At 39.3% G+C, this 20485-nt stretch overlaps 5 protein-coding genes across 15 annotated transcripts; 2 read left to right on the plus strand and 3 right to left on the minus strand.

The window, feature by feature from the left end:
* Positions 1 to 1348: 1348 nt before the first annotated feature.
* Positions 1349 to 6037, plus strand: LOC112467824 (AP-3 complex subunit beta-1). The gene is made up of 10 exons (XM_025036667.1): positions 1349 to 1639; positions 1870 to 1945; positions 2176 to 2757; positions 2840 to 3136; positions 3247 to 3514; positions 3605 to 4315; positions 4396 to 4689; positions 4764 to 5035; positions 5112 to 5476; positions 5589 to 6037. The coding sequence occupies exons 1-10, from the start codon at positions 1494 to 1496 to the stop codon at positions 5734 to 5736; spliced, it is 3159 nt and encodes a 1052-aa protein (XP_024892435.1). The 5' UTR covers positions 1349 to 1493; the 3' UTR covers positions 5737 to 6037.
* On the minus strand, positions 5685 to 6886 carry LOC112467829 (soluble lamin-associated protein of 75 kDa-like). The gene is made up of 3 exons (XM_025036682.1): positions 6466 to 6886; positions 6218 to 6394; positions 5685 to 6153 (listed from the first exon to the last, which is right to left on the minus strand). The coding sequence occupies exons 1-3, from the start codon at positions 6860 to 6862 to the stop codon at positions 6032 to 6034; spliced, it is 696 nt and encodes a 231-aa protein (XP_024892450.1). The 5' UTR covers positions 6863 to 6886; the 3' UTR covers positions 5685 to 6031.
* Positions 6752 to 14445, plus strand: LOC112467825 (two pore calcium channel protein 1-like). Of its 9 annotated transcripts, none has more exons than XM_025036668.1 (13): positions 6752 to 6842; positions 6926 to 7587; positions 8012 to 9174; positions 9540 to 9751; positions 10245 to 10409; positions 10482 to 10607; positions 11110 to 11417; positions 11485 to 11765; positions 11914 to 12132; positions 12207 to 12326; positions 12410 to 12749; positions 12862 to 13163; positions 13247 to 13590. In XM_025036668.1, exons 3-13 carry the CDS (start codon positions 9084 to 9086, stop codon positions 13588 to 13590), a joined length of 2508 nt encoding a protein of 835 aa, XP_024892436.1. In that variant the 5' UTR covers positions 6752 to 6842; positions 6926 to 7587; positions 8012 to 9083. The 9 variants fall into 9 exon arrangements, with proteins under 9 accessions (XP_024892436.1, XP_024892438.1, XP_024892439.1 ...); XM_025036670.1 differs by having other exon boundaries at positions 6760 to 6848; XM_025036671.1 differs by lacking the exon at positions 6752 to 6842 and having other exon boundaries at positions 6909 to 7587; positions 8012 to 8368; positions 8425 to 9174.
* Positions 14375 to 16023, minus strand: LOC112467828 (mevalonate kinase). Of its 2 annotated transcripts, none has more exons than XM_025036680.1 (3): positions 15931 to 16023; positions 14929 to 15847; positions 14375 to 14816 (listed from the first exon to the last, which is right to left on the minus strand). In XM_025036680.1, the coding sequence occupies exons 2-3, from the start codon at positions 15841 to 15843 to the stop codon at positions 14556 to 14558; spliced, it is 1176 nt and encodes a 391-aa protein (XP_024892448.1). In that variant the 5' UTR covers positions 15844 to 15847; positions 15931 to 16023; the 3' UTR covers positions 14375 to 14555. The 2 variants fall into 2 exon arrangements, with proteins under 2 accessions (XP_024892448.1, XP_024892447.1); XM_025036679.1 differs by having other exon boundaries at positions 14929 to 15870; positions 15931 to 16018.
* On the minus strand, positions 15931 to 20062 carry LOC112467826 (bolA-like protein 2). 2 transcript variants are annotated; one of them, XM_025036678.1, is made up of 3 exons: positions 19456 to 19678; positions 16299 to 16393; positions 15931 to 16193 (listed from the first exon to the last, which is right to left on the minus strand). In XM_025036678.1, exons 1-3 carry the CDS (start codon positions 19516 to 19518, stop codon positions 16097 to 16099), a joined length of 255 nt encoding a protein of 84 aa, XP_024892446.1. In that variant the 5' UTR covers positions 19519 to 19678; the 3' UTR covers positions 15931 to 16096. The 2 variants fall into 2 exon arrangements, with proteins under 2 accessions (XP_024892446.1, XP_024892445.1); XM_025036677.1 differs by lacking the exons at positions 15931 to 16193; positions 16299 to 16393 and adding an exon at positions 17612 to 19365 and having other exon boundaries at positions 19456 to 20062.
* Positions 20063 to 20485: the final 423 nt, after the last annotated feature.

Below are 20485 nucleotides of genomic sequence, written 5' to 3' on the forward strand. Positions count from 1 at the left end.
CGGCAATTTCTTGTACCGAAAGCGTCGCGGCGCGCGGCGTCGCGGCGTGTCCTCGATATTCGCGACATTCGAAAATATAATCGCTTTCGCGATTACCCTCACAACGCGTCTTCTGCCGAACAAGTGTGTGTGTGTATCGCGGAGAGAATACGTATTTTCAAGAATCATTATAATACCCGAGCGTCGCGTCGAATCTATACTACGCGATAGATACCACAGTGAATAATACATGCAAGATCAATATGTGTCAAACTTACCAATTAAATGATTCGCGACGCCACTCGTTCCGGAGCCGATCCGTTCCGTGCCCGTCACTCTCTGGAAATGAAAGGGAAGGGAGTACGTCATCAATATGGCGGAGGCGCTTCGTTTCCGCGCGGCAACTTCACGCGTCAAAAGCGCCGCGGCGTCGCTACGCGTTCCGTAGCCAACTTAAGTTCGCGATCATGATTTTTCCGAACTTTGAGAAATCAAATATTTACTAACTCGCTTATTACTGCAATTGTTCTTTTGCATTCTAGCGAATAGCGTATTAATATTATTGGCAAATATCCGCGATATTCGCGGCACGACACTCGAAAATACGATCGTCACTTTCGCGATTGCTCGTGCGACGCGCCTTCGGCCGGACAAGTATCGCGGAATACGTATTTTTAAGAAATATCAATACCCGAGCACTAAATCTATGTTACGCGATAGATACCGCAGTGAATATAATGCATGCAAGATTAATATGTGTTATACTTACCAATTAAATGAGTCGCGACGTCGCTCGTTCCGGAGCCGATCCGTTCCGTGTCAGCCGCCTTCTGGAAATGGACATGGAAGGAGAAGCGGTTATACGTCATCAATATGGCGGAGGCGCTTCCCGCGTTTTCCGCGCGCCGCGCGGCAACTTCAAAAGCGCCGCGGCGTCACTACACGTCTCGTTTTTACTTTCGCGTTTATGCATTTGTCTCATTTTAACAATAAATGCCATACGCTTGCCTCACACAGCAGGCAGTCAGTTTTCCCTTTATGATCTTGATATGAGTTAAACATATAAATATTATATATAGATACTTATTTATTATTTTATATATTTATATTATATGTCAAATATCTAATATGCAATTTCGAAAATGGAAGGCCGGAATTGGCCTTTCTCAGAATCTCAGGGTATATACATATAACGCCCAACACATTATACCATGATCAACACAGCAACACACGAAAAAGGCCGGGGCCCGGGGCCCGGGATGGCCTCTCTCAGGTTTCTCTCTGCTTGTGCACTTCTGGGACGCTTTTAAGTGCGGAAAGTGTACGACAGTGCAGCTACACTTTCGCCGTGATGTGGAAGCGCAAAACAATATGGCCGCTCGCTGGGGGTGGGGAGTGAGGACGGCTGTCAAAGATCTGAGAACGGGTGTCTTGATGCGCGAATAATTATCGGGATCTCTCTTTTTTTCCGTTTCGGAAGAGACGTGTCGTCCCGCGTGAGATAAAACGGAATAATGTTGACGGCGGCCGCGAACATGTCCAACAATGGTGGCTCCTACAGCGTCGAGAGGCCACCCACTCCAGACGGATCTGTGGATCTCTTGGAGACAATGGAGCTCCCTTCCTTTCTCAGTGGATTATTCAACTCCGATTACAAGAAGTAATTAGTCTAGAAGTGATCCGTGTAATTTCGTTCGCGTGAACGATCGTCCCTTCAGGAAATGCAGAGCGATAGTTGGAAGTCAACTTTGGAGATGAAACCTGTCATGAATATTGAATTACTGTCATATCTTGTTGCTATTTATATCTTATCGTAATTTGATTGAACATAAGAGAAATACATTTAACACGAAAGAGACGGACATTTTCATAAAAACATATGCGTTTCAGGCATGACGATCTTAAGGAGATGCTGGACAGTAACAAGGATGGACTCAAGTTGGAAGCCATGAAACGTATAATTGGGGTACGTAAGTGCACGATTTATGGAGTTTTCGATTTACTACTCGACCCGACTCGGGGGTCGCATCAATGGACGTGGAATACATACATAGATATGTATGTATTCCACGTCAATGATGCTAGAGTTTTGTATACATGATGCGACCCGAGTCGGTTTGAGTCGCAAATCGAAAACGCTATTAGATTTAGAACTGACTGGCAGCCATGTCGGCAATAACTCGGTCTTTCCTTCAGATGGTGGCCAAAGGAAAAGATGCATCGGATATGTTTCCAGCTGTTGTAAAAAATGTAGTGTCTAAGAATATCGAGGTAAAGAAGTTGGTGTACGTTTACCTAGTTCGTTATGCGGAGGATCAGCAAGATCTGGCACTTCTTTCCATATCAACGTTTCAAAGGGCTTTGAAAGATCCCAATCAGTTGATAAGAGCAAGCGCTCTAAGGGTATTATCCAGTATACGGGTTTCCATGATAGTACCCATCGTGATGTTGGCCATCAAAGATTCGGCTAGTGATATGTCGCCGTACGTCCGAAAAACTGCTGCTCACGCCATCCCTAAATTATACTCGCTGGACCACGAGCAAAAGGAAGAATTGATAAACGTACTCGAAAAATTGCTGTCCGACAAAACCACCCTTGTGGTAGGCTCGGCAGTAATGGCTTTCGAAGAAGTGTGTCCAGAGAGGATAGATCTCATCCATAAGAATTACAGAAAATTGTGTAATTTGTTGGTGGATGTTGAAGAATGGGGCCAAGTAGTTATCGTTAACACGCTCACCAGATACGCTAGAACACAATTTGTTAATCCAAATACAGACGTAAGTATACATCGTTAAGAACGCGCGAGAAAATAGGATAAATGGTTCTAATTAAAAATTATAATTTTTAATATAATCACAGAATTTAGAAGAAGACGAAAATCGGCCATTTTACGACTCCGATTCTGATTCTTCCAATACAAAGAAACCAAAGTTTATGTTAGATCCCGATCATCGTTTGCTGTTAAGGAACACGAAACCTTTGTTACAAAGTCGAAACGCATCCGTAGTAATGGCGGTCGCTCAGTTATATCATCATGCAGCCCCCAGAAGCGAAGTTATGACCGCTGCAAAGGCATTAATAAGATTATTGAGAGGCCATAGAGAAGTGCAGAGTATTGTGCTTCATTCTATCGCTAGTATATCAATTACGAGAAAAGTAAGTACGGCACCGAAACGCGATACAAATTAATCTGCGGTATAATTTAACTTGCATAAAATATATAATTATATATTATATATAACTGATATATACGTGCTGTTTAACAGGGAATGTTTGAGCCTTTCTTGAAATCGTTCTTCGTGCGAACTTCCGATCCTACTCACATAAAACTTCTGAAACTCGACATATTGACAAATTTGGTGACTGAAACTAGCATCAGCGTAATATTGAGGGAATTTCAAACGTACATCTCCAGCAGTGACAAGGAATTTGTCGGTGCCAGCATTCAGGCGATCGGCAGATGTGCAAGTAACATCAAGGAAGTGACCGACATGTGTCTCAACGGGCTGGTATCATTGTTGAGCAATAGAGATGGTAAACTTTTATTACAGCCTATATACTATATTATGTTTCATATTATACATTATGTCATATTAAACATTACGTTATTTTACTTTTCCACAGAGGCTATTGTGGCGGAAAGTGTTGTGGTAATAAAAAAGCTCCTGCAAACGCAGCCGAATGAGCACAAAGACATCATCGCTCATATGGCTAAATTAATGGATTTCATAACGGTTCCACAAGCCAGAGCATCTATCCTGTGGCTCCTAGGTGAATACTCCGACAGAGTCCCTAAGATAGCGCCGGACGTGCTCCGAAAAATGGCGAAAAGTTTCGTGAACGAACAGGATATAGTGAAGCTGCAAACTTTGAATTTAGCTGTGAAATTATGTTTGAACAATCCCTCGCAAACAAAGCCGTTTTGTCAATATGTCTTCCAACTTGCCAAATACGATCAGAATTATGACATCAGAGACCGCGCGCGTTTTCTACGGCATTTTATCTTCGAGGAAGAGGGTGACGCGAAGATGCTTCCACAGTTCGCAAAGAGAGTTTTCCTTGCACCGAAACCGGCACCGACTTTAACATCTAGGTTCAAAGACTCGGAGTATCAATTGGGCACTCTATCTCACTACCTGGACATGCCGTGCGTGGGATATCGGCCTTTACCGCCTTTCCCGGATGTTACGCAAGATCCATCCGTACGAGACGTCGCACCGTCTACCGCGCAAGAGCTTAAAGAAGAGCGACATAATAGGAAAGAAAAGGAGAAGAAGAAAAGCAAGGAAAAGGCGAAACCGTTCTACAGTGACGAGGAAAGCACTCCCGCTGAAGGTACCATCCGATAATAATTAACGTTTACGCATGTGTTATATGTATGTATATATACTTAAATTTTCTGTCTCTAATTTCAGAATCGGATAATCAGTCATCTGATTCTTCGTCCAGCGAATCTTCAGACGAAGATAGCGATTCTTCAGAGTATACAAGTGACTCAGATAAATCCGAAACGGGCAGTGGAAAGAAAAATGAAACAAAATCCGATGATTCCGAAAGCGAATCGTCGAGCGGTGAAGAGTCAGATTCGGGAGACGAAGAAGAAGAAAGCGAGACTCAAGAGAACGAAGAAGAAAAACCGAAAATTGTTAAGCAAGAAGTGAAAGAAAAGCCAAAAAGCAACTTTGACCTGCTATTGGATCTGGATGACGGTTAGTTTGACGAGAAATGGATTGAAAAAAAAAATTAGCATTAATTGCACTCATTATATATATTTTTTACACAGTTGTTCCAATGACTCCTGTGATGACGCCTAGTTTGGGTGGTTTTCTTACTCCAATTAATTCAACAATCACAGATAATGTTCGAGAAGTATCGACATCGTATGTTCCATTAAAAAAGACTACTTTGTTAAATAGTATCATAGGGCACGGTTTAAAAATTGAATATAGATTTACGAGATCGCAGCATTTAGTTAGTTCAAGTTTGGTTAGTATCGAATTAACGTTCTCTAATGAAAGCAACGATGTCGTTAAGGAGATTCAAATAGGAAACAAAGTGAGCAATATTCCAAGTATTGTGTAACATAATTATTATTATGAAATAATATATTTAATGCGTACTTTCTTTTCAGAATTTGCTAAAGGGTATGTTTATTCACGATTTTTCGCCAATATCGTCGCTCGATGCAAGTGCCACGTTATCTTCGACGCTAGGCGTTAATTTTAATGACTCTACTCAACCGGCTAATTTCAACATCGACTTTGCGATTAACGACGAAAAATACTCATGTCCGGTCAGTATCAAATCACCGATCGGAGAGATAATAAGATCTGTGACCTTGCCTGAAAGCATGTTCAACGTGGAGAAAGCTAAATTGAAAGGCATGAACGAGCACATAGCGAAAATACCGTATTCTGGGAACAAAAATGCTCTTTTTCAAAAAGTGTTCGAGACTGCAAACGTCGCAAGAATATCTAACGAGGATGAAGTTATGCGGTAAGACATGCATTTTTTGTTAATCTAATTGCATTCATTTCATAAGTATCTTAAGTGTATTTTTTTAAATCTTAATTAAGTCTAAAAAATTAAGCATCACAAATGTTTACAGGTTCGCCGCTCATACTTTAGCGTCTAAATCATTGGTATTGGTGACAATAAAATTCATTGATGCTGGGCAATTGGAAGTTTGCGTGAACTGTGAAAAAATGGTTATAGGATCAATTTTATTGAACGAATTTAAGAGTAATTTAAAATAAAACGGATACATGCTATTTACGAGATTAAATAATATAGATGCGTTTCGTACACATTTATGAGGCAATGAGTACTCCTTCCTTCGTTAAGCGATGGTAAATTTTTTCAAATAATATATTCCATTTAATTTTTATATACATACATACGTATGTATGTATATATGTACGTATATTATATATGCATTTCTCTAGATATACGTATATGTATAAACATGCATATACAAGTATAATGTACAATACATAAATACCCTGTTACGCCATTGTGGTGGCTTTTATAATAAATTCTAATTGCTTTTTGTCATAACGTTGCTCTTTTCAAAGTACACCATATCAATTGCTGAGACCCGCTGATATCGCAGTCCGCGATCTCCCAGAAACGCAGCCGGTACTCCTTGTGACTCGTCAGGAATGCCTTCAGTACTATATAAAAAGCCCATGTGCACATTATTATAAACACGTTAAAATGCTGGAGCTGGATACTCACTTCGTAACATTCCGCTGGAGATTGGCTTCGAGAAACCGATATCTTCGTTTGGAAAGCGCGCGATTACGTCGGACAGAATTCCCGTACCGAAACCCCGGTTTCTATATTCCGAACGAATGTACGCGGTATCTACTACAGGCATCACGTATCTCTCTTTCGTCGAGAATATTTCCGTACCTAGGGGAATAATTAAGAATGTTATATATCCATATTCTCTTTCTGAATTTTTCCTAACGTCACGTAATTACCTGTAGGTTTAACGGTATAAAACCCGATCGCTTTGCCTCCTTGCCACCTTAGTAATACGACATCGAATTCGCCCACCATAGCGTACAACGATTCAAGCTTTTCCGGTCGTGGCGTGTCGAAGTCTGGATAAACAATCTGGCTCAGTGTGTAAAAGAGCACCTTATCACGATCCGCTCGGACCTCCCGCCATTCATCGTCGAGTCGATCACAATAAGTATCGTTAACGTCGATTATCTCATCGTTCAACGTTATAGCTACGAAGTGATCGCCGTCGACGCAGTCTACGCGACGCACATCGCCTTGAATGTTCAAGCTCCGTAGATCGAGTTGGATCGTTCTCGTTTGTGCACATTTTCCGCATCTACGAATCAATCGCGTTAGTGTATCGTATCTCATTACAACTTTTTTTTTTTATGAAAATGCGAGTAAGAATTGTGATAACGAATTTGTGTTTTACAGACAAAAATTGAGAGACAGGCTCAATGAAAAGATCATTATATAATCGACTAGTTTTGACATTGCGCGGCAGGCTAATTGGAAATGAGCGACATGAATTCGTAGAAAACAAGTTGATTCATCACCTCGAACATATCATCTTGAGCAGACGGAACGAAGACGCGGGTAACGTCGTGATAAGAGAGAAATATTCGACCGGATCGGCCCACGAAAAAGTGAAACTTATTAACTGATAAGGACAACGACTCAGTTGTCGTTCTTGGACTGCTTTATCGATGATGTACGCACGTGACAAGTGTGGAATTTGCAATTATTACAATGCACGCGGGAAACAGTTCTCAAATTCAATACAAAATCTTTACGTACGCGATTTCACGAATCGATTCTATTAATTTCATAGCACAAGAAAAGTGAATCGACACGTGCTTTCTGTGTTCTTAATACTGTGTTCTGATACGAACTATCGTGGAAACGTGCGTTACGTTTAAATACGTACAAGATATAGGACTCGCGAGATATTTAAAAAATCATACACATTTGTGGGAAGTTAATTACCAGCAGAGAATCAATTGAGGGAGACAATTAGTGCATCTGAAAAGGCTTTATCTGTTTCCTGTGACAGCGAATACATAGATGTGTATTACTTATCGTTAGATTCTTGCAAGGTTAGTTGAAATTTTCCCCGATGGAAATATTTTGCTGAAAGCACTGTATGAAATCGATAAAAAGTGAAATAAAAGTTATTAAAAAATTACTTGATATGTTTCAAAATAAATCGTAACTTTCCTTATGAAATGTAATACTAGAAAAATTAAAAATAGAAAAATTAAATTATACACTATAGAAAAGTAATAATAAATTTTTTGAAATATTAGATTATATATATATATAGATATAAAGTATACTAAATTTAACTGAAAACTGAATTTCACTGAAATATTAATACAATAGTAATGAAATGGGATCAATTGAGAGAGAATTTCGAATACATTTTAGTAAAATTTCTATATTTTCAGTAAAATATTTCCATTAGGGTATAATTACGTATTATCTCCGTTCATAATTTTTGCATAATATTGTTGATTATAGGAGTAAATAGGAAATTATTATTATTTTGTGATAAGCGCGCATCATTCCTAACTGCCCAGCACGCTTTCCAGTGCTGATAAGAGCCGACTGAGTGTACGATTGCACGAAACCGGTTAAGCGCACAGAATCACACGTAATCTTGTTTGTAAGTACACGAGGAATGCAGCGGCATTCGTTCGTCGTTATCGGAAGACAAAGAATCCGTATTTTTGTGCTCTTCGTTATAGGTGCGGGACAGTGAACTCTATTACCACAGACTTCTGCATGATTTTTCGCAACACGATTATTTATAATCGACGAGTATATATTCCTTGGACTGGCCATTTGCGATTCTCTTCGCGTAAACTTTAAAATCTTGTAAGACAGCAACAGATATTAATTTCTTCGTTAATTGTCTAGATGTAAAATTTCAGGGAGATTTCTGATTGCAATTTGGGAAAAAAGTTCGTATCGCGCTGGGTGAAGAGCATATATAGGATGAGGATCGAGAACAGAAATCTGTCAGCTGCCTTATTGAAGAATTCCCATCGCATGATTATCATTCAATTAAAAAAAGAAGTCCTAAATCCATCATAAGTGATCAGATTAGGAGGCAACGCAGTGGTGTAACTAATCGCGATTGCAATCGCGATGATGATCGGCGGATCGCGCTTTTCTCTCGCCCGCCCTCTCCAAGACGCGAGCGTGCACACGTCTGTCATTCTATTGCAGATAACGCTGACGCGCATCGCATTTCTTGTTGAGAGACGCGCTTTGATAGCGGCGATAGGATGGGAGCGTGTGTCACGCGTCCACCTATATACGCCCGCGTGCGCGTCGCGTCGCGCAGTCGGAGTCGTACGTCGGTCTCGGTGGACTGGACTCGGTGGAGTCGCTCGGTGGTGCAAGCCAGGCGCGTTGAGAGCTGAGGTCGTCAACTCCAGGGCCCATCGATCGTGACGTGCCCCGACTGTGCCCTGACGTTGGGACTGTTGGGAGAGCGCGCGCGGGTTCCATCAGCTGGTGTAGTGTCGCGCGTCAGCTGGGCGACGCGGGCGGGACGTGGGACCAGGCAGGACGAGCGCCTGTCCCGATGTCTTCGTCGCGGCTCGGTGAACACCAGCGATTCGACAACGAGACGAGCCTGCCGCTCGACCAGGAGATCACCAATGGCTCGAGCCGACGTAAGTCCGCCCGCGGCATTCCCCGTCGCCCCAGATCCATCTAGATTTCCTGTCGATAATGTGCCTGCGTTACGAAATGGCTGCGACCTTGCGAATCGCGCACCGCTGACAGGAAGGATATTTTGCCTTTGACAGTCTCTTTCTCGAACGGGACAAGTCGTGATTCTACTCGGAGACTCTTCGTCGATAACGTGTAGTCACGTAGAAATAGCTTCTCTCTCCAGCAGATGCGCCAAACTATGTTTTATTAATTTTATTAACGTGTGAAAGTAATTTAGCGCAGTATCTATTTATCGAGAAATTTTTATGACTTCTTAAAGGTACCTTATGATCATTGAGATATGCTGCGTATTTTCTTCTTGCAGAATATGGCTCCATGCTGTCCTCGCCTTCTTCGGAGAGTCATGTGAGGTCTTCATTTAACAATGCTAATAACGCTAATCAATTAAATTATAAGTACGAAGCGGGTGAAACGAAGAGTGGAAGTATGACTGACAATGAGATCACAGGCTTCACCACGCACGACGCGAACCTGCATTGGGAAATGAACTATCACGAAGCTGCAATATTTTTAGAGGTAACTACGTATTGATTGTAGAAGCCTATCTAAAATAATAATAGCTATTAGAACGTAGAAATACATCACAAATACGCAAGCGGAAGATTGAATGCCCAATTATTTTTTTCAAGGATATCCATTGTTCTATGGTATATACATTCTGCAGCACTATTACGTACATAATGTATGTTATGTAATATATAGAGATGTATAGTCTGTTGTTCTTCACATTTTAAGCATTGGGTGCATTCCGTTTCAGGCATGATGAGTATAGTGCATCATTTATCCTTGTTTAACACTGGATGAACAACAAGGATAAATGATACACTGTGCGCATCATCGTGAAACGGAATGTACCTATTGAATGATCAAACAATACTGCATCGTGTGTTATGCGAGAACTTGAAATATTTATACTGAATTATACCGAACTATAGCTCATTGATTACTAAGAGTAATGTATGATTATTATAATCTTTATTATTGTCATCAAAGCGGATTATTCTTTCAGGAAGGTAGAAACAATGAGAAGTTCGATTCTCATCCAAGGCATCCTGAAGATTTGCCGGCATATCTCTTAGTCCATAACAGTTGGTACAATGGATTGGATTTACTGGCTTCGTTAATCCTGCTGTCTCTGGCATTCGTAGAGGAACCTGCCTTGCCATTATTCAAAGTACGTCATGCATGGATAAACGGCATACCACTTTCTTTCACCGATATCTTTCATATATACGCTTTGCTGTAGGTACCAGTGTGGGCACATGGCTCGGTAGAATTACTTGAGTTAATTACTATCGGCGTGCAATTGGCTTTGAAGCTGAGATGGACTGGGTGGGCACCTATGTTAAGACACAAACGTACAATGTTGAAGGTAAAAGATATCCCTCACTCGAAATATTTCTCCGTAAACTTTTTATTACAAATAGAATAAAAATGCAGCGTCATAGTTTGACAACAACGTATTTACAGAAGGTACGCGATGGTTGGAAAATTTATTATTTCAGATTAATCAGATTATTTGTATAATCAGATTACGCGAGTAGTTGCTCGTTCGTACACTTGTAACTGATAATTATTATGCAACAATATATAAGAGTATCAGACAGTAATCGTATATTTATTAACGATCAACGACCGCATTGTCGTTGATAATCCGGATGAGTAATGAGTACTGAGTACTGCAACAAATATGTAATGACTTATTAGCTTACTTACATAATGAGTTTTTGAATTAGTGCAATGTCAGACGCGTCGCGATATTCCTCATGAAATTCAAATGAATGGGGAATGACGTACGATTTGAAATGAAAAACCTGATTGCCAGGTTGTTGACTTTCTTCGGATACTTTCACTCATATCGATTTCTGTTTCAGTGCATCACGTTAGCAATCATGTTTCTCGAAGCTATGACAGTCCTGGTACGGCAATCATCACATTTCCGCGTGACCCGCGCCCTAAGACCCATCTTTCTAATAGACACAAAATATTGCGGCGGCGTAAGAAGATTTATAAGGCAAATACTTCTCACCCTACCACCCATCCTGGATATGTTGGGACTTCTTTTCTTCTTGATTATTGTGTATACTGTGCTGGGTTATTACATGTTCAGTGAAATGAACAGAAATTTCTCCACAATGCAAGACAGCTTCGTCAGCCTGTTCGTTCTTCTTACCACTGCCAAGTAAGTAGATACAATCCGACATAATTTAATTTTTAACCATGTAATTTATTGATAACGCAATTTGCAGCTTTCCGGATGTAATGATGCCGTCATATTCCCAAAATAAGTGGTACGCGATATACTTTGTTTCTTATTTATGTACCATGCTGTACGTGATGATGAATTTAATGCTGGCTGTGGTAAACGAGACGTTCACGTCTCGCGAGCGCGACAAGTTCAAGAAGCTGTTTCTGCATAAGAGGAAAGCTTGTCAGCACTCTTTCAGGCTTTTGGTTTCCAAGCAGGACCCTGACAAGATGCGATTCCGTCAGTTCGAGGGTTTGATGCGGTACTATGCTCCGAATAAATGTGCGTATTCAAGATTATATATATAAACTTTAGATCTGTTTTTTTATTGAATACGTACACAACTTAAATTTCATGCCATATGAAACTCAAAAGGTAAAAAAGTGATTTTATACCTGCAATAATAATTAACATTATATGCTCTTTATAGCTACGCGAGACATTGTTTTAATGTTTTGTCATATGAATGCATCGGGAAGTGGCGCTTTAAATTCCGAGGAATTTTTGTCAATTTATGATGCTAATACGCTTCAATGGGACTTGCGATACTCTAACATACCATGGTACCGTACTGCATGGTGGCCTCTGCAAACGCTGTCCACAGGCGCCCATACTGTTATCAAGTGGTCGTATTTTGAAACTTTAGTGTGTAAGTAAATGATGCGTGTACATGATTATACATATGAGAAAGCTTTGTATTTCTCTTTATTCGTAATTTTGCAGGTATGATTATTATCGGTAATTGCATCGCCATGGTAATAAGAATCCTTGAACCGAGTAACAGTCTTGAAGAATCGGCGCATAGATTTGCCGCGTGTTGGGATACTGTGCTGTTCGCAGGACGTGAGTGAAAATCTTTTAAAATTAAAACATATATCTTAAAATGGAAGAATTTATGATTATAATATGCAAATAAATTTTTACAGTTTTCATGGCAGAGGCACTGGCGAAAACATTAGCTCTTGGTATTAGATATTACCTGAGCTCTGGATGGAATCTTTTCGATTTCGGAACATCAGTAATGATCCTTGTCGCTGGGTGTGCTCTCAACTTATTCCCATCGGCTACATTTCTGGTTCTGTTCCGACCTCTCAGAACGCTAAGATTGTTTAAGATCAAGAAACGCTACCGAGACGTTTTCGGCACTCTCGTAATTCTGTTCCCCCAGATGTGTTCGACAGCGATCGTCATGCTGGTCTTGTATTACTTTTTCGCGATTATTGGAATGGAACTATTTGCTGGATATGATATGCGTAATTGCTGCAAGTTAGTACCAAATCAATTATGATAATTAAATATAAATTTTTTTTCTGAACTTTTTATATATGTATAATATATTGTCTGATTTTTTTTAAATATTCTTAAATATTTTAAATAGGAATACGACCGTTGAAGATTTCTATGAATATTCTGTCAATGGTAGCTCGGCTTTGGGATATTACTATCTCAATACTTTCGACAATCTCATAGCGAGTGGCACTACACTTTTCGAATTAACAGTTGTTAATAATTGGTTTATACAAATGAATGCATACGCATTTACCGTGGGCATGTACACAAGGATGTATTTCATGATATTTTATCTGGTGACCATGATCGTATTGACTATTGTGGTATCCAGTTTCCTGGAAGCTTTTCGATTTAGGATTCAGTATAAAAAATCAACTTCAAAACATGACGGTAATAAATATATATTTGAGCTATAGAGATCTTTTTTGTTTCATAATTTTTATATGTTCTTGTATATATTTTTTATTTTTTAGAGGAAAAAATGCTGCATGAAGAGGTGGAATTAAAATGGGATGAATTGCAATGCATAATCGAAGATTTTCAAACTCTGGAAAATTTGCGCAACTCTCTAGTTGTCGGAGGAAGCACTCTCTTCATTGGTTCACGGCCGCGAACACGGGAGGTTTTACAGAGAAAGATGTACACACATGAAATAAACGAATGGATAGCCGAAGCAAAGTCCGAAGAAAAGCAACTTGTACCTAATGCAACATGTAATGTAGAAGAGGGGAGCGGTGACGGTAGCTCTGATACCGATCATCTTGTGCTAAACGGCAATTTGCGTCATCAGCAAAACAATAGTATATCTACTCGTTAAAATCGGTGACGTAACTTAGACTGTATTCTGAAAATTAATTTATATAATTCTCGCTTACACACGTGTAAGTGCATTTATCATTTAATAACGTATCTCGCTTAAGTGTTAGCGAATATATTTTGATAGTAGGGAAAGATAATGTGTTATATATTACATTCTAGATCTTTTAGTGATCAAATTCTAGAAGATACGATTAAGAAATTTTAATACAAACGAATGACTTCCTTTATAATTTTGATATTACGAACTAGTCATGAACATTAGAAAAAGATTTCATTTTTAGGAAATAATTCAATAAAATAATCATTTTCTTGAACTCACATTGACGTGCATGTTGCAGTTTCATAGTGTGTATAATATAATAATTCATGCAGCAAATTTAAATATACTTTGACACTAATTAATATGAGGTATATTCCAAAGATCAATCTCGTACATCGGATCATATCATTTTGATATCACTTTAATGCGAGAGATAAGCGATGATGTTTCCATTATTTTATCGCAAAGCTTTGACTAAGGTAAATCATTAGAGTGGGTTTGAGGACAGCGCGGGATCCGGAGCAGGATGATCTTGCTTATATTTATTTATTTTCCTTGTAAATGAACGAAATTTCAATCTGCAGAATTTAACATGTAAAAAAAAATGAAGCAAATATCCTTTCACTCCGGGTCGGCTTTGATTTGCGTATCACACAAATACGACATATCTAATATTGTTACGTATTATTAGCGCGAAAGAATATTTTAATATTTTTCCATTTTCAATGTAACAATCCATGTATTTATTTAACAAATACGTGCTTTATTATCCTTGTTAAATGTACAGAATATAGAATATTATATAAAATTGTATTTTTTTCCTCGTTCTCTTCCACCAGGGAAATACCATTGTAATTAAATTATTTTAATATATTCATATTTAGTTACTAATATATAAGTTGTTCATTTTAATCTATTTTAAATTAATCTTCAATAATCACTCCGCTGCAACCTAGACTTGTCATCGTGACTTCGAAACCTTTTTCCTCTAACTGTTTTGTGAAAATTTTGATAGATCCGTTGTCAGCGTCCTTTGGCAGTAAAATGTATGCACATCCACCTCCACCTGCACCCGTGAGCTTCCCCGCATATGAATGTGTCATTGCCAATGTACAAATCATCTCTAACTTCGGATGTGACACGTTCAATGCGGTTAGTAATCCTTGGTTCATGTGAATGAAACACTACAAAATGTACACCAAAAGATAGCTACAATTTCCAGCGGACGATTATACATGTGAGTCTTAAAAATAAGTAACAAAATAATATATTGAAATTCACAAAAATGAGACTTACCGATAACGTTGTGTGCCGATCATCTAGCTTTATAGATCCAGAGAATTGGTTAATTTCATTGAGCGTTTCCCAAGCGTGGTTCGATAGAGCGTCGATGCTATCCAGGATGGGAATGACGATCGAAGGATATAAATCTTTCAGTTCCGCTACTTGTTTCACTTGTTTTTTTGTACTGCGGGTAATATTTGTATTAACCAGCAGAATCTTGAGATCCGGCACTTGTGGTATCATGTCCAGCTGTTTATTTTTAAATTTTATTATTGAACCGTATGTGCATACGCTATTGTCGATTCCGGATGGAGACTCGTGCATAATTCGCTCACAATTTAGAGCGTACTTCGAGATCTTATCGAGTTCGTCCTTGTTAAATGTATTGTGTTCGCCTTTCTGCAAGCGCGACCAATGTAGAAAACACGCTGCAAGACATACCGCGAACGATGCCGAACTGCCTAGACCAGAATTGACCGCTAATTCCGTGGATAAGTGCACGTGGAAGGAAGTTTCTTCTATATTAATGTGTTCTTCGTAGGCGATATAAACGAGCAGGTAAAAGAACGCTTGTAAGCTTGATCTCTGCCGCTCAATAAGAGTATCGCTGTTATTCTTGTCTATTACATGATCTATCGAATCGATAAAATCTTTCACACGAATATGCAATTCATTTATATCCTTGATCAACGAATAATGAAAATTATTGCCAAAAAAGTAGTCAAAAAATACGCAAAAAGGAAACTTCAAATATAATTTGACATCAGGGAACTCTATTTTAATAACGTCCTCTGAATTTGGCAGTTCGGCGAATTTAAGAGTCGTGCGTAAGTTCAAGCTAGCCGCCACAGCAGTTTTTCCATGTACCACTGCGTGTTCTCCGTATAAGATCACTTTACCCGGTGCGGATATTTTGAACTCGATCATCTTTCTATGAATAAAAATTTCTTTTATCTGGAAAATTGTAATGTTAAATGTTGAACAGTAGAACGTAGCAATAAAATCTGTACTCACAATTTTCTGTTAGAAGATGCGCATTTATCTGATGTAGAAGAGATCACCCAGATAATAATTGTTATCAGTCTTTTGTGTTAAATAAATTAAAAGTAAATTAGAAACACCGGTTGTATCTTTTCATCAATTTTTTTATCCATAAAAGGGATTTAACAAGATTCCACAGTCAATTTTTCGTTTTTTCCCATTGTTCTGGCGTAAATGTTGTTAACGAAATGGCATGAATTGTCTTCAATTCTTCTTCCAAAACTCCATACACAAGCCTGGATTACAAATGTTTAATGATTGAAGCTTTATGTTACGAATTTTATTAATACTTTTATGAGAAGACATTAAAATTTATACATAATCTCAGAATTATATATCACCTGTGACGTAGCAGTGAGGGCTTTCCCTGGAATAAGTCAGAGACGACAACCACCGAAAATTTAGCACCGCAACCGTCGGATTGATCCACTACTTCCTGTAAACACACAACGTATTTTGCAAACAATATCTTTCTAAAACCACCAATGGACGTTTAGCAAATCCGCGAACAACAATTTTTTTTTTGGCATCAATATTCAATAGACATTTGATAATCAGTAAACACGTTTGATAGCGGTACATTTGATTTAACTTCATTAATCGGTAGCGTTTAAATTAAATGATAAAACTCGGATATTTTATCTACTTACAAAAAAAAGACTGAGAAAGTGGTATAGAGTATTGTTGAGATTTTTTATGAAAATATCGAAAATATCGCTCTGACGTTAATGCAAACTAAGGTGGGAAGGATTAAATCTTGGCAAAGTTCGAGGCTGAGTTGATACATATCTAAGTCTCTTATTGGCATATGTAGCATGCGTTCAAACACGAAGAATTGATTTCTGACAAAAACAGTAGGACACAGTAAAGTATGTTACTAATAATGCAGTGTTTTAAAAAAATGTCGGAGTAACATATAATATTTTACATATTAAATTCTTGATTTATTCTTCTTGGGTTCTAATATTTTAAAAATTATATTACTAATATAAATTACATATTATGCAGAATGCAATTTTCATTTTTTATATAAACGTAATATGTGATGTGTAATTAAATATCACCCTATATATTCAATATTAACAGAAATACATTCGTAAATGTGACAAAATAAGCGATTAAAATTAAATATTTAGCATCAAATATTATTTGTACGCTCCGAACCACAAGTATAATTATGCATACACGTGTACACATACTAATTTTCATAACTTAGCATATTGATTTTTTTTATTATCTGTAGGTACCACAAGAACTCTAGCAATGGTCATAAATTAAAGTGAAGTTTAAATTTTTGATTCGCACTTTACATTTTGATAACTGTTTATAAAAAGTTTGAGATTCTAAAACCTTGTTCTATGTGCTGGTATAACTGTAGGCGAAAGATTCCAAATGCGCAACAGTGAAATATTCGAAAAAAAAATTAATAATCTGTGTATATTATTGTGTTGCTAAATTAATCAATATGTCAAGCTTTGTTCGTAACGTATAAATAAAATTATTCATACAGAATTAACAACTTTTATCGCTTTATCGAGCTTTCAAAATCACGATCTCCATGTGTCGACGATGTGGAGTAACCGTGAAACGTGTACTTAGCGAGAATCAATTGACATTACGGAAAAGGAACAATGAAATTTGATTCAACTTTACATATCTTTTTTAAAGAGCAGGTTTATTTATTCTTTACAATTGTAACAATTTACATATTCTTTGGTTTCAGTAGCTCGTTTAATGTGACTTGACTTTGTTTGTGACGATCTCTTTCCTTAATACAAATAGTTGGACGTAATTGAAATATATAAAGAAAATTACAAAGTGCCCGCAAGAATACATCGATATTAAAAGCGGAAATAGATCCGGGTATCTTGCAGGAGGTTTTACAAATGGACTGACAATAGAGAGAAGCAACGCACCTGAAATAGATCCGTAGAACGCGACGAGAAGCCAAGACTTTTTGCTATAGTTCAACAAGTCTGAGAGAAGCTTACTTTTCTTATGTTGTTTTACCCTACCTTTCGATTTTGATTTATCTTTATTTAACGTGCTGTTTGTTCTACCGTTATAAAATAGATCGGGCCATATCCAAGAGACGGAACAAAAGTAAAAAACCATCGTGCCAAGATAAGCGAGGTACAGCTTGTCCTTTATAAATAATGGCAGCATACTAAAATGTGAGATGATCAAAAACCAGAAGCAAGGAAGAGGATCGCTGTGAAAGTACAGCAAAACCGGAACGGCGACTAAGAGAATGGACTTCTCGTGAACTTGAAACGAGAAAAGGAAGAATGCCAGGGCGGAATTTATTAGAGCGAGCATAAATGCCTTTCTTGTAGATGATAAGTATAAACTGACGCAGCTCGGTAGAACCGCGCACGTTGTTATCGTTAAACAGATCTTGGCTAATTGCTCATTCGTGAAAATCTGTCGTAATTTGCAGACAACATTGATCGCGCACCAGACATTGGCGACTTTGTCTTCGAACACACCCCTGGAAAAGGGGAATAATCTGAGCACCGCGCTGAAAAACAGGTCTCTGCTCTTGAGAAATGGAATCCAGATAACGTAGAACGTTAGTAGTACCGCCAAAGATATGCACGTCAGCATGCGAACACAGTGAGACCAGGATCTTGTCTTGCCAGGTGTGTGACGTCCGAGGATATAGAAGAAAAATGGCAAAGCGTGATACAGTTCCATTTGCTTGTAGTTCAACGCTAGGACGAACAGAACTGAGCTAACGACGAACGAATCTTGCACTATAACGGCTACAGCGGCGACGAAGAGACCTAGAGATACACAATTGTACTGAAAATGTCCGTGATCTATTAATATCAATCCCGGATAGATCAGTGCAGTCAGAACGGCGAGATCTCTCTTCGTAAACTTGAATATATTGGACTCGTCAAACTTGCAACTACCCCACGAGCACGAATTGATCATAAAGTATACAATCGCCGGCAAATAAATCAAAATGTCCGCAATCAGGACGGTCAGTCTCATGAAGTACTTGTGCGTCGCGCTCTCGAATCCCCTGGACTCTCCCAGCTTCGCGAAGGAGGGATCTATCCGGTTCGCAACGTGACCTAATAGGAGGCTGTGGTACGCCGTTAAAGGTGGATAGTCTAAGCCCCAATACTGCAGATTGTTGTCAGTGGTATTGATGTACCACTTGTCAACTGGTAGATTCAACGTGATCTCCTGCCAGTGCCGTTGGGCCTCGTAGTCTCCATACATAGGGGGCCTGCCCTCTCCGCTGTGGGAATGGTAAGTAACGCAGCATCTCAAGAGAACGGCAAAGGAGGTGATCAAAGCGAGCTGCAGCTTTCCCTGCATTCTCCCTCATACGAGTAGCCACTCGTTTGTCGCTTTGAATCGAAACTACCCGGCAAGAATTTCGAGAGGGGGTTCCTGGCAAAATGGCACGTGGTCATGCGCTTTTATCTCGGAAATAACGGGAACTGAGAAACGAAAAGAGAGAAGAGGCGATGTTCTACGTACCACGTGTGAAGCTTTCAATCCCTCGGTCACTTTGTCTTTGATGTACTCCTCGCTATACGGCATATTCAGCCGCGGTTTTTCTTTGACAGCGAGCACCCGGGTGCTACCGAACGCGGGAACTGACGAGAACTAATCAGCAGTCAGCAGTCAGCACCTGTTAGCGTCTCCTACGCTGTCTACTTACGTCCCACGTCCCACTACCGACCGCCTGGTCCGCCTGCAGAGTGCAGTGTCGGCCTGTTCCATATCCCACGTCCCACGTTGCAGAATTAACATACCTGAAATATCGATTTCGATATCGATACCATGCGATTTATCTATTTATGGTATCGATCATCGATATAATCACCGGAGCGATCGGAGCATGAGCTTCATACGCGCAACGCGCTATCTGCGCATGTAGTTTTAAAACCAATATTTTACAGAGATAACGCTGCCGGTAAACAGCTAGGTATTTCGGTTCGTGTTCTAGCTGCGTCCATCGCAAATTATTACCTACCGACGAAATATTACATGGTATTGAATTTATAATTCGCATTATTAAACATTATTATTCGCATTATTATATATATATATCGCCGCAAAATTACATATTTTTTTTACAATTGTGATATAGGTAATCAAACGCGGATAGCAATAAAAGTGCAGTTTTAAGTAAAAATCGAGTATTATCGAGTCGTAAATATATGTTTAAGAAACATCATAATCTTGTCATTATATTATTACTATAATTATAAAATAATTGACGCTCTTTCAATAATTTCTTCGAAATGCCTATCTTGACAGAAATAACCCCAGATAGTTCGGCGCCATTATGCGCAACACGTCACCGCGCACGTATCGGCGATCTCGCGCGAGAAGGGCAGCGTAGCGGGGGAGAAGCGGGCCAATCGGAACGGCAGTCGCGAGCGCACACCTCCGCCGACGGGCCAATCGGCGTCGCGGGAACGCGACGGCGTCGGCGGCGCGCTAATCGGGGGAGCGAGGCGCGTCGACGAATTCCGATCGACGCGGCGCGGCGCGCGGCGCG

This window comes from Temnothorax curvispinosus, unplaced genomic scaffold (assembly GCF_003070985.1).
Source record: "Temnothorax curvispinosus isolate PA1 unplaced genomic scaffold, ASM307098v1 QBEX01017816.1, whole genome shotgun sequence".
In the NCBI taxonomy this organism is placed as follows: Eukaryota; Metazoa; Arthropoda; class Insecta; order Hymenoptera; family Formicidae; genus Temnothorax; species Temnothorax curvispinosus.

Bases quoted from the DNA above. Each gene is read 5' to 3' on its own strand.
- LOC112467824 (XM_025036667.1), top strand. From the start codon at position 1,494: ATGTTGACGGCGGCCGCGAACATGTCCAACAATGGTGGCTCCTACAGC. The intron at 3,515-3,604 runs GTAAACTTTTAT...ACTTTTCCACAG, and splicing joins ATTGTTGAGCAATAGAGATG to AGGCTATTGTGGCGGAAAGT. The intron at 5,036-5,111 runs GTGAGCAATATT...CTTTCTTTTCAG, and splicing joins AGATTCAAATAGGAAACAAA to AATTTGCTAAAGGGTATGTT.
- LOC112467829 (XM_025036682.1), bottom strand. From the start codon at position 6,862: ATGAGATACGATACACTAACGCGATTGATTCGTAGATGCGGAAAATGT. The intron at 6,395-6,465 runs GTAATTACGTGA...TTATTCCCCTAG, and splicing joins TTATACCGTTAAACCTACAG to GTACGGAAATATTCTCGACG. The intron at 6,154-6,217 runs GTGAGTATCCAG...CTTTTTATATAG, and splicing joins CTCCAGCGGAATGTTACGAA to TACTGAAGGCATTCCTGACG.
- LOC112467825 (XM_025036668.1), top strand. From the start codon at position 9,084: ATGTCTTCGTCGCGGCTCGGTGAACACCAGCGATTCGACAACGAGACG. The intron at 11,418-11,484 runs GTAAGTAGATAC...CGCAATTTGCAG, and splicing joins GTTCTTCTTACCACTGCCAA to CTTTCCGGATGTAATGATGC. The intron at 12,327-12,409 runs GTGAGTGAAAAT...AAATTTTTACAG, and splicing joins TACTGTGCTGTTCGCAGGAC to TTTTCATGGCAGAGGCACTG.
- LOC112467828 (XM_025036680.1), bottom strand. From the start codon at position 15,843: ATGATCGAGTTCAAAATATCCGCACCGGGTAAAGTGATCTTATACGGA. The intron at 14,817-14,928 runs GTAAGTCTCATT...TACATTTTGTAG, and splicing joins ATCGGCACACAACGTTATCG to TGTTTCATTCACATGAACCA.
- LOC112467826 (XM_025036677.1), bottom strand. From the start codon at position 19,290: ATGCAGGGAAAGCTGCAGCTCGCTTTGATCACCTCCTTTGCCGTTCTC.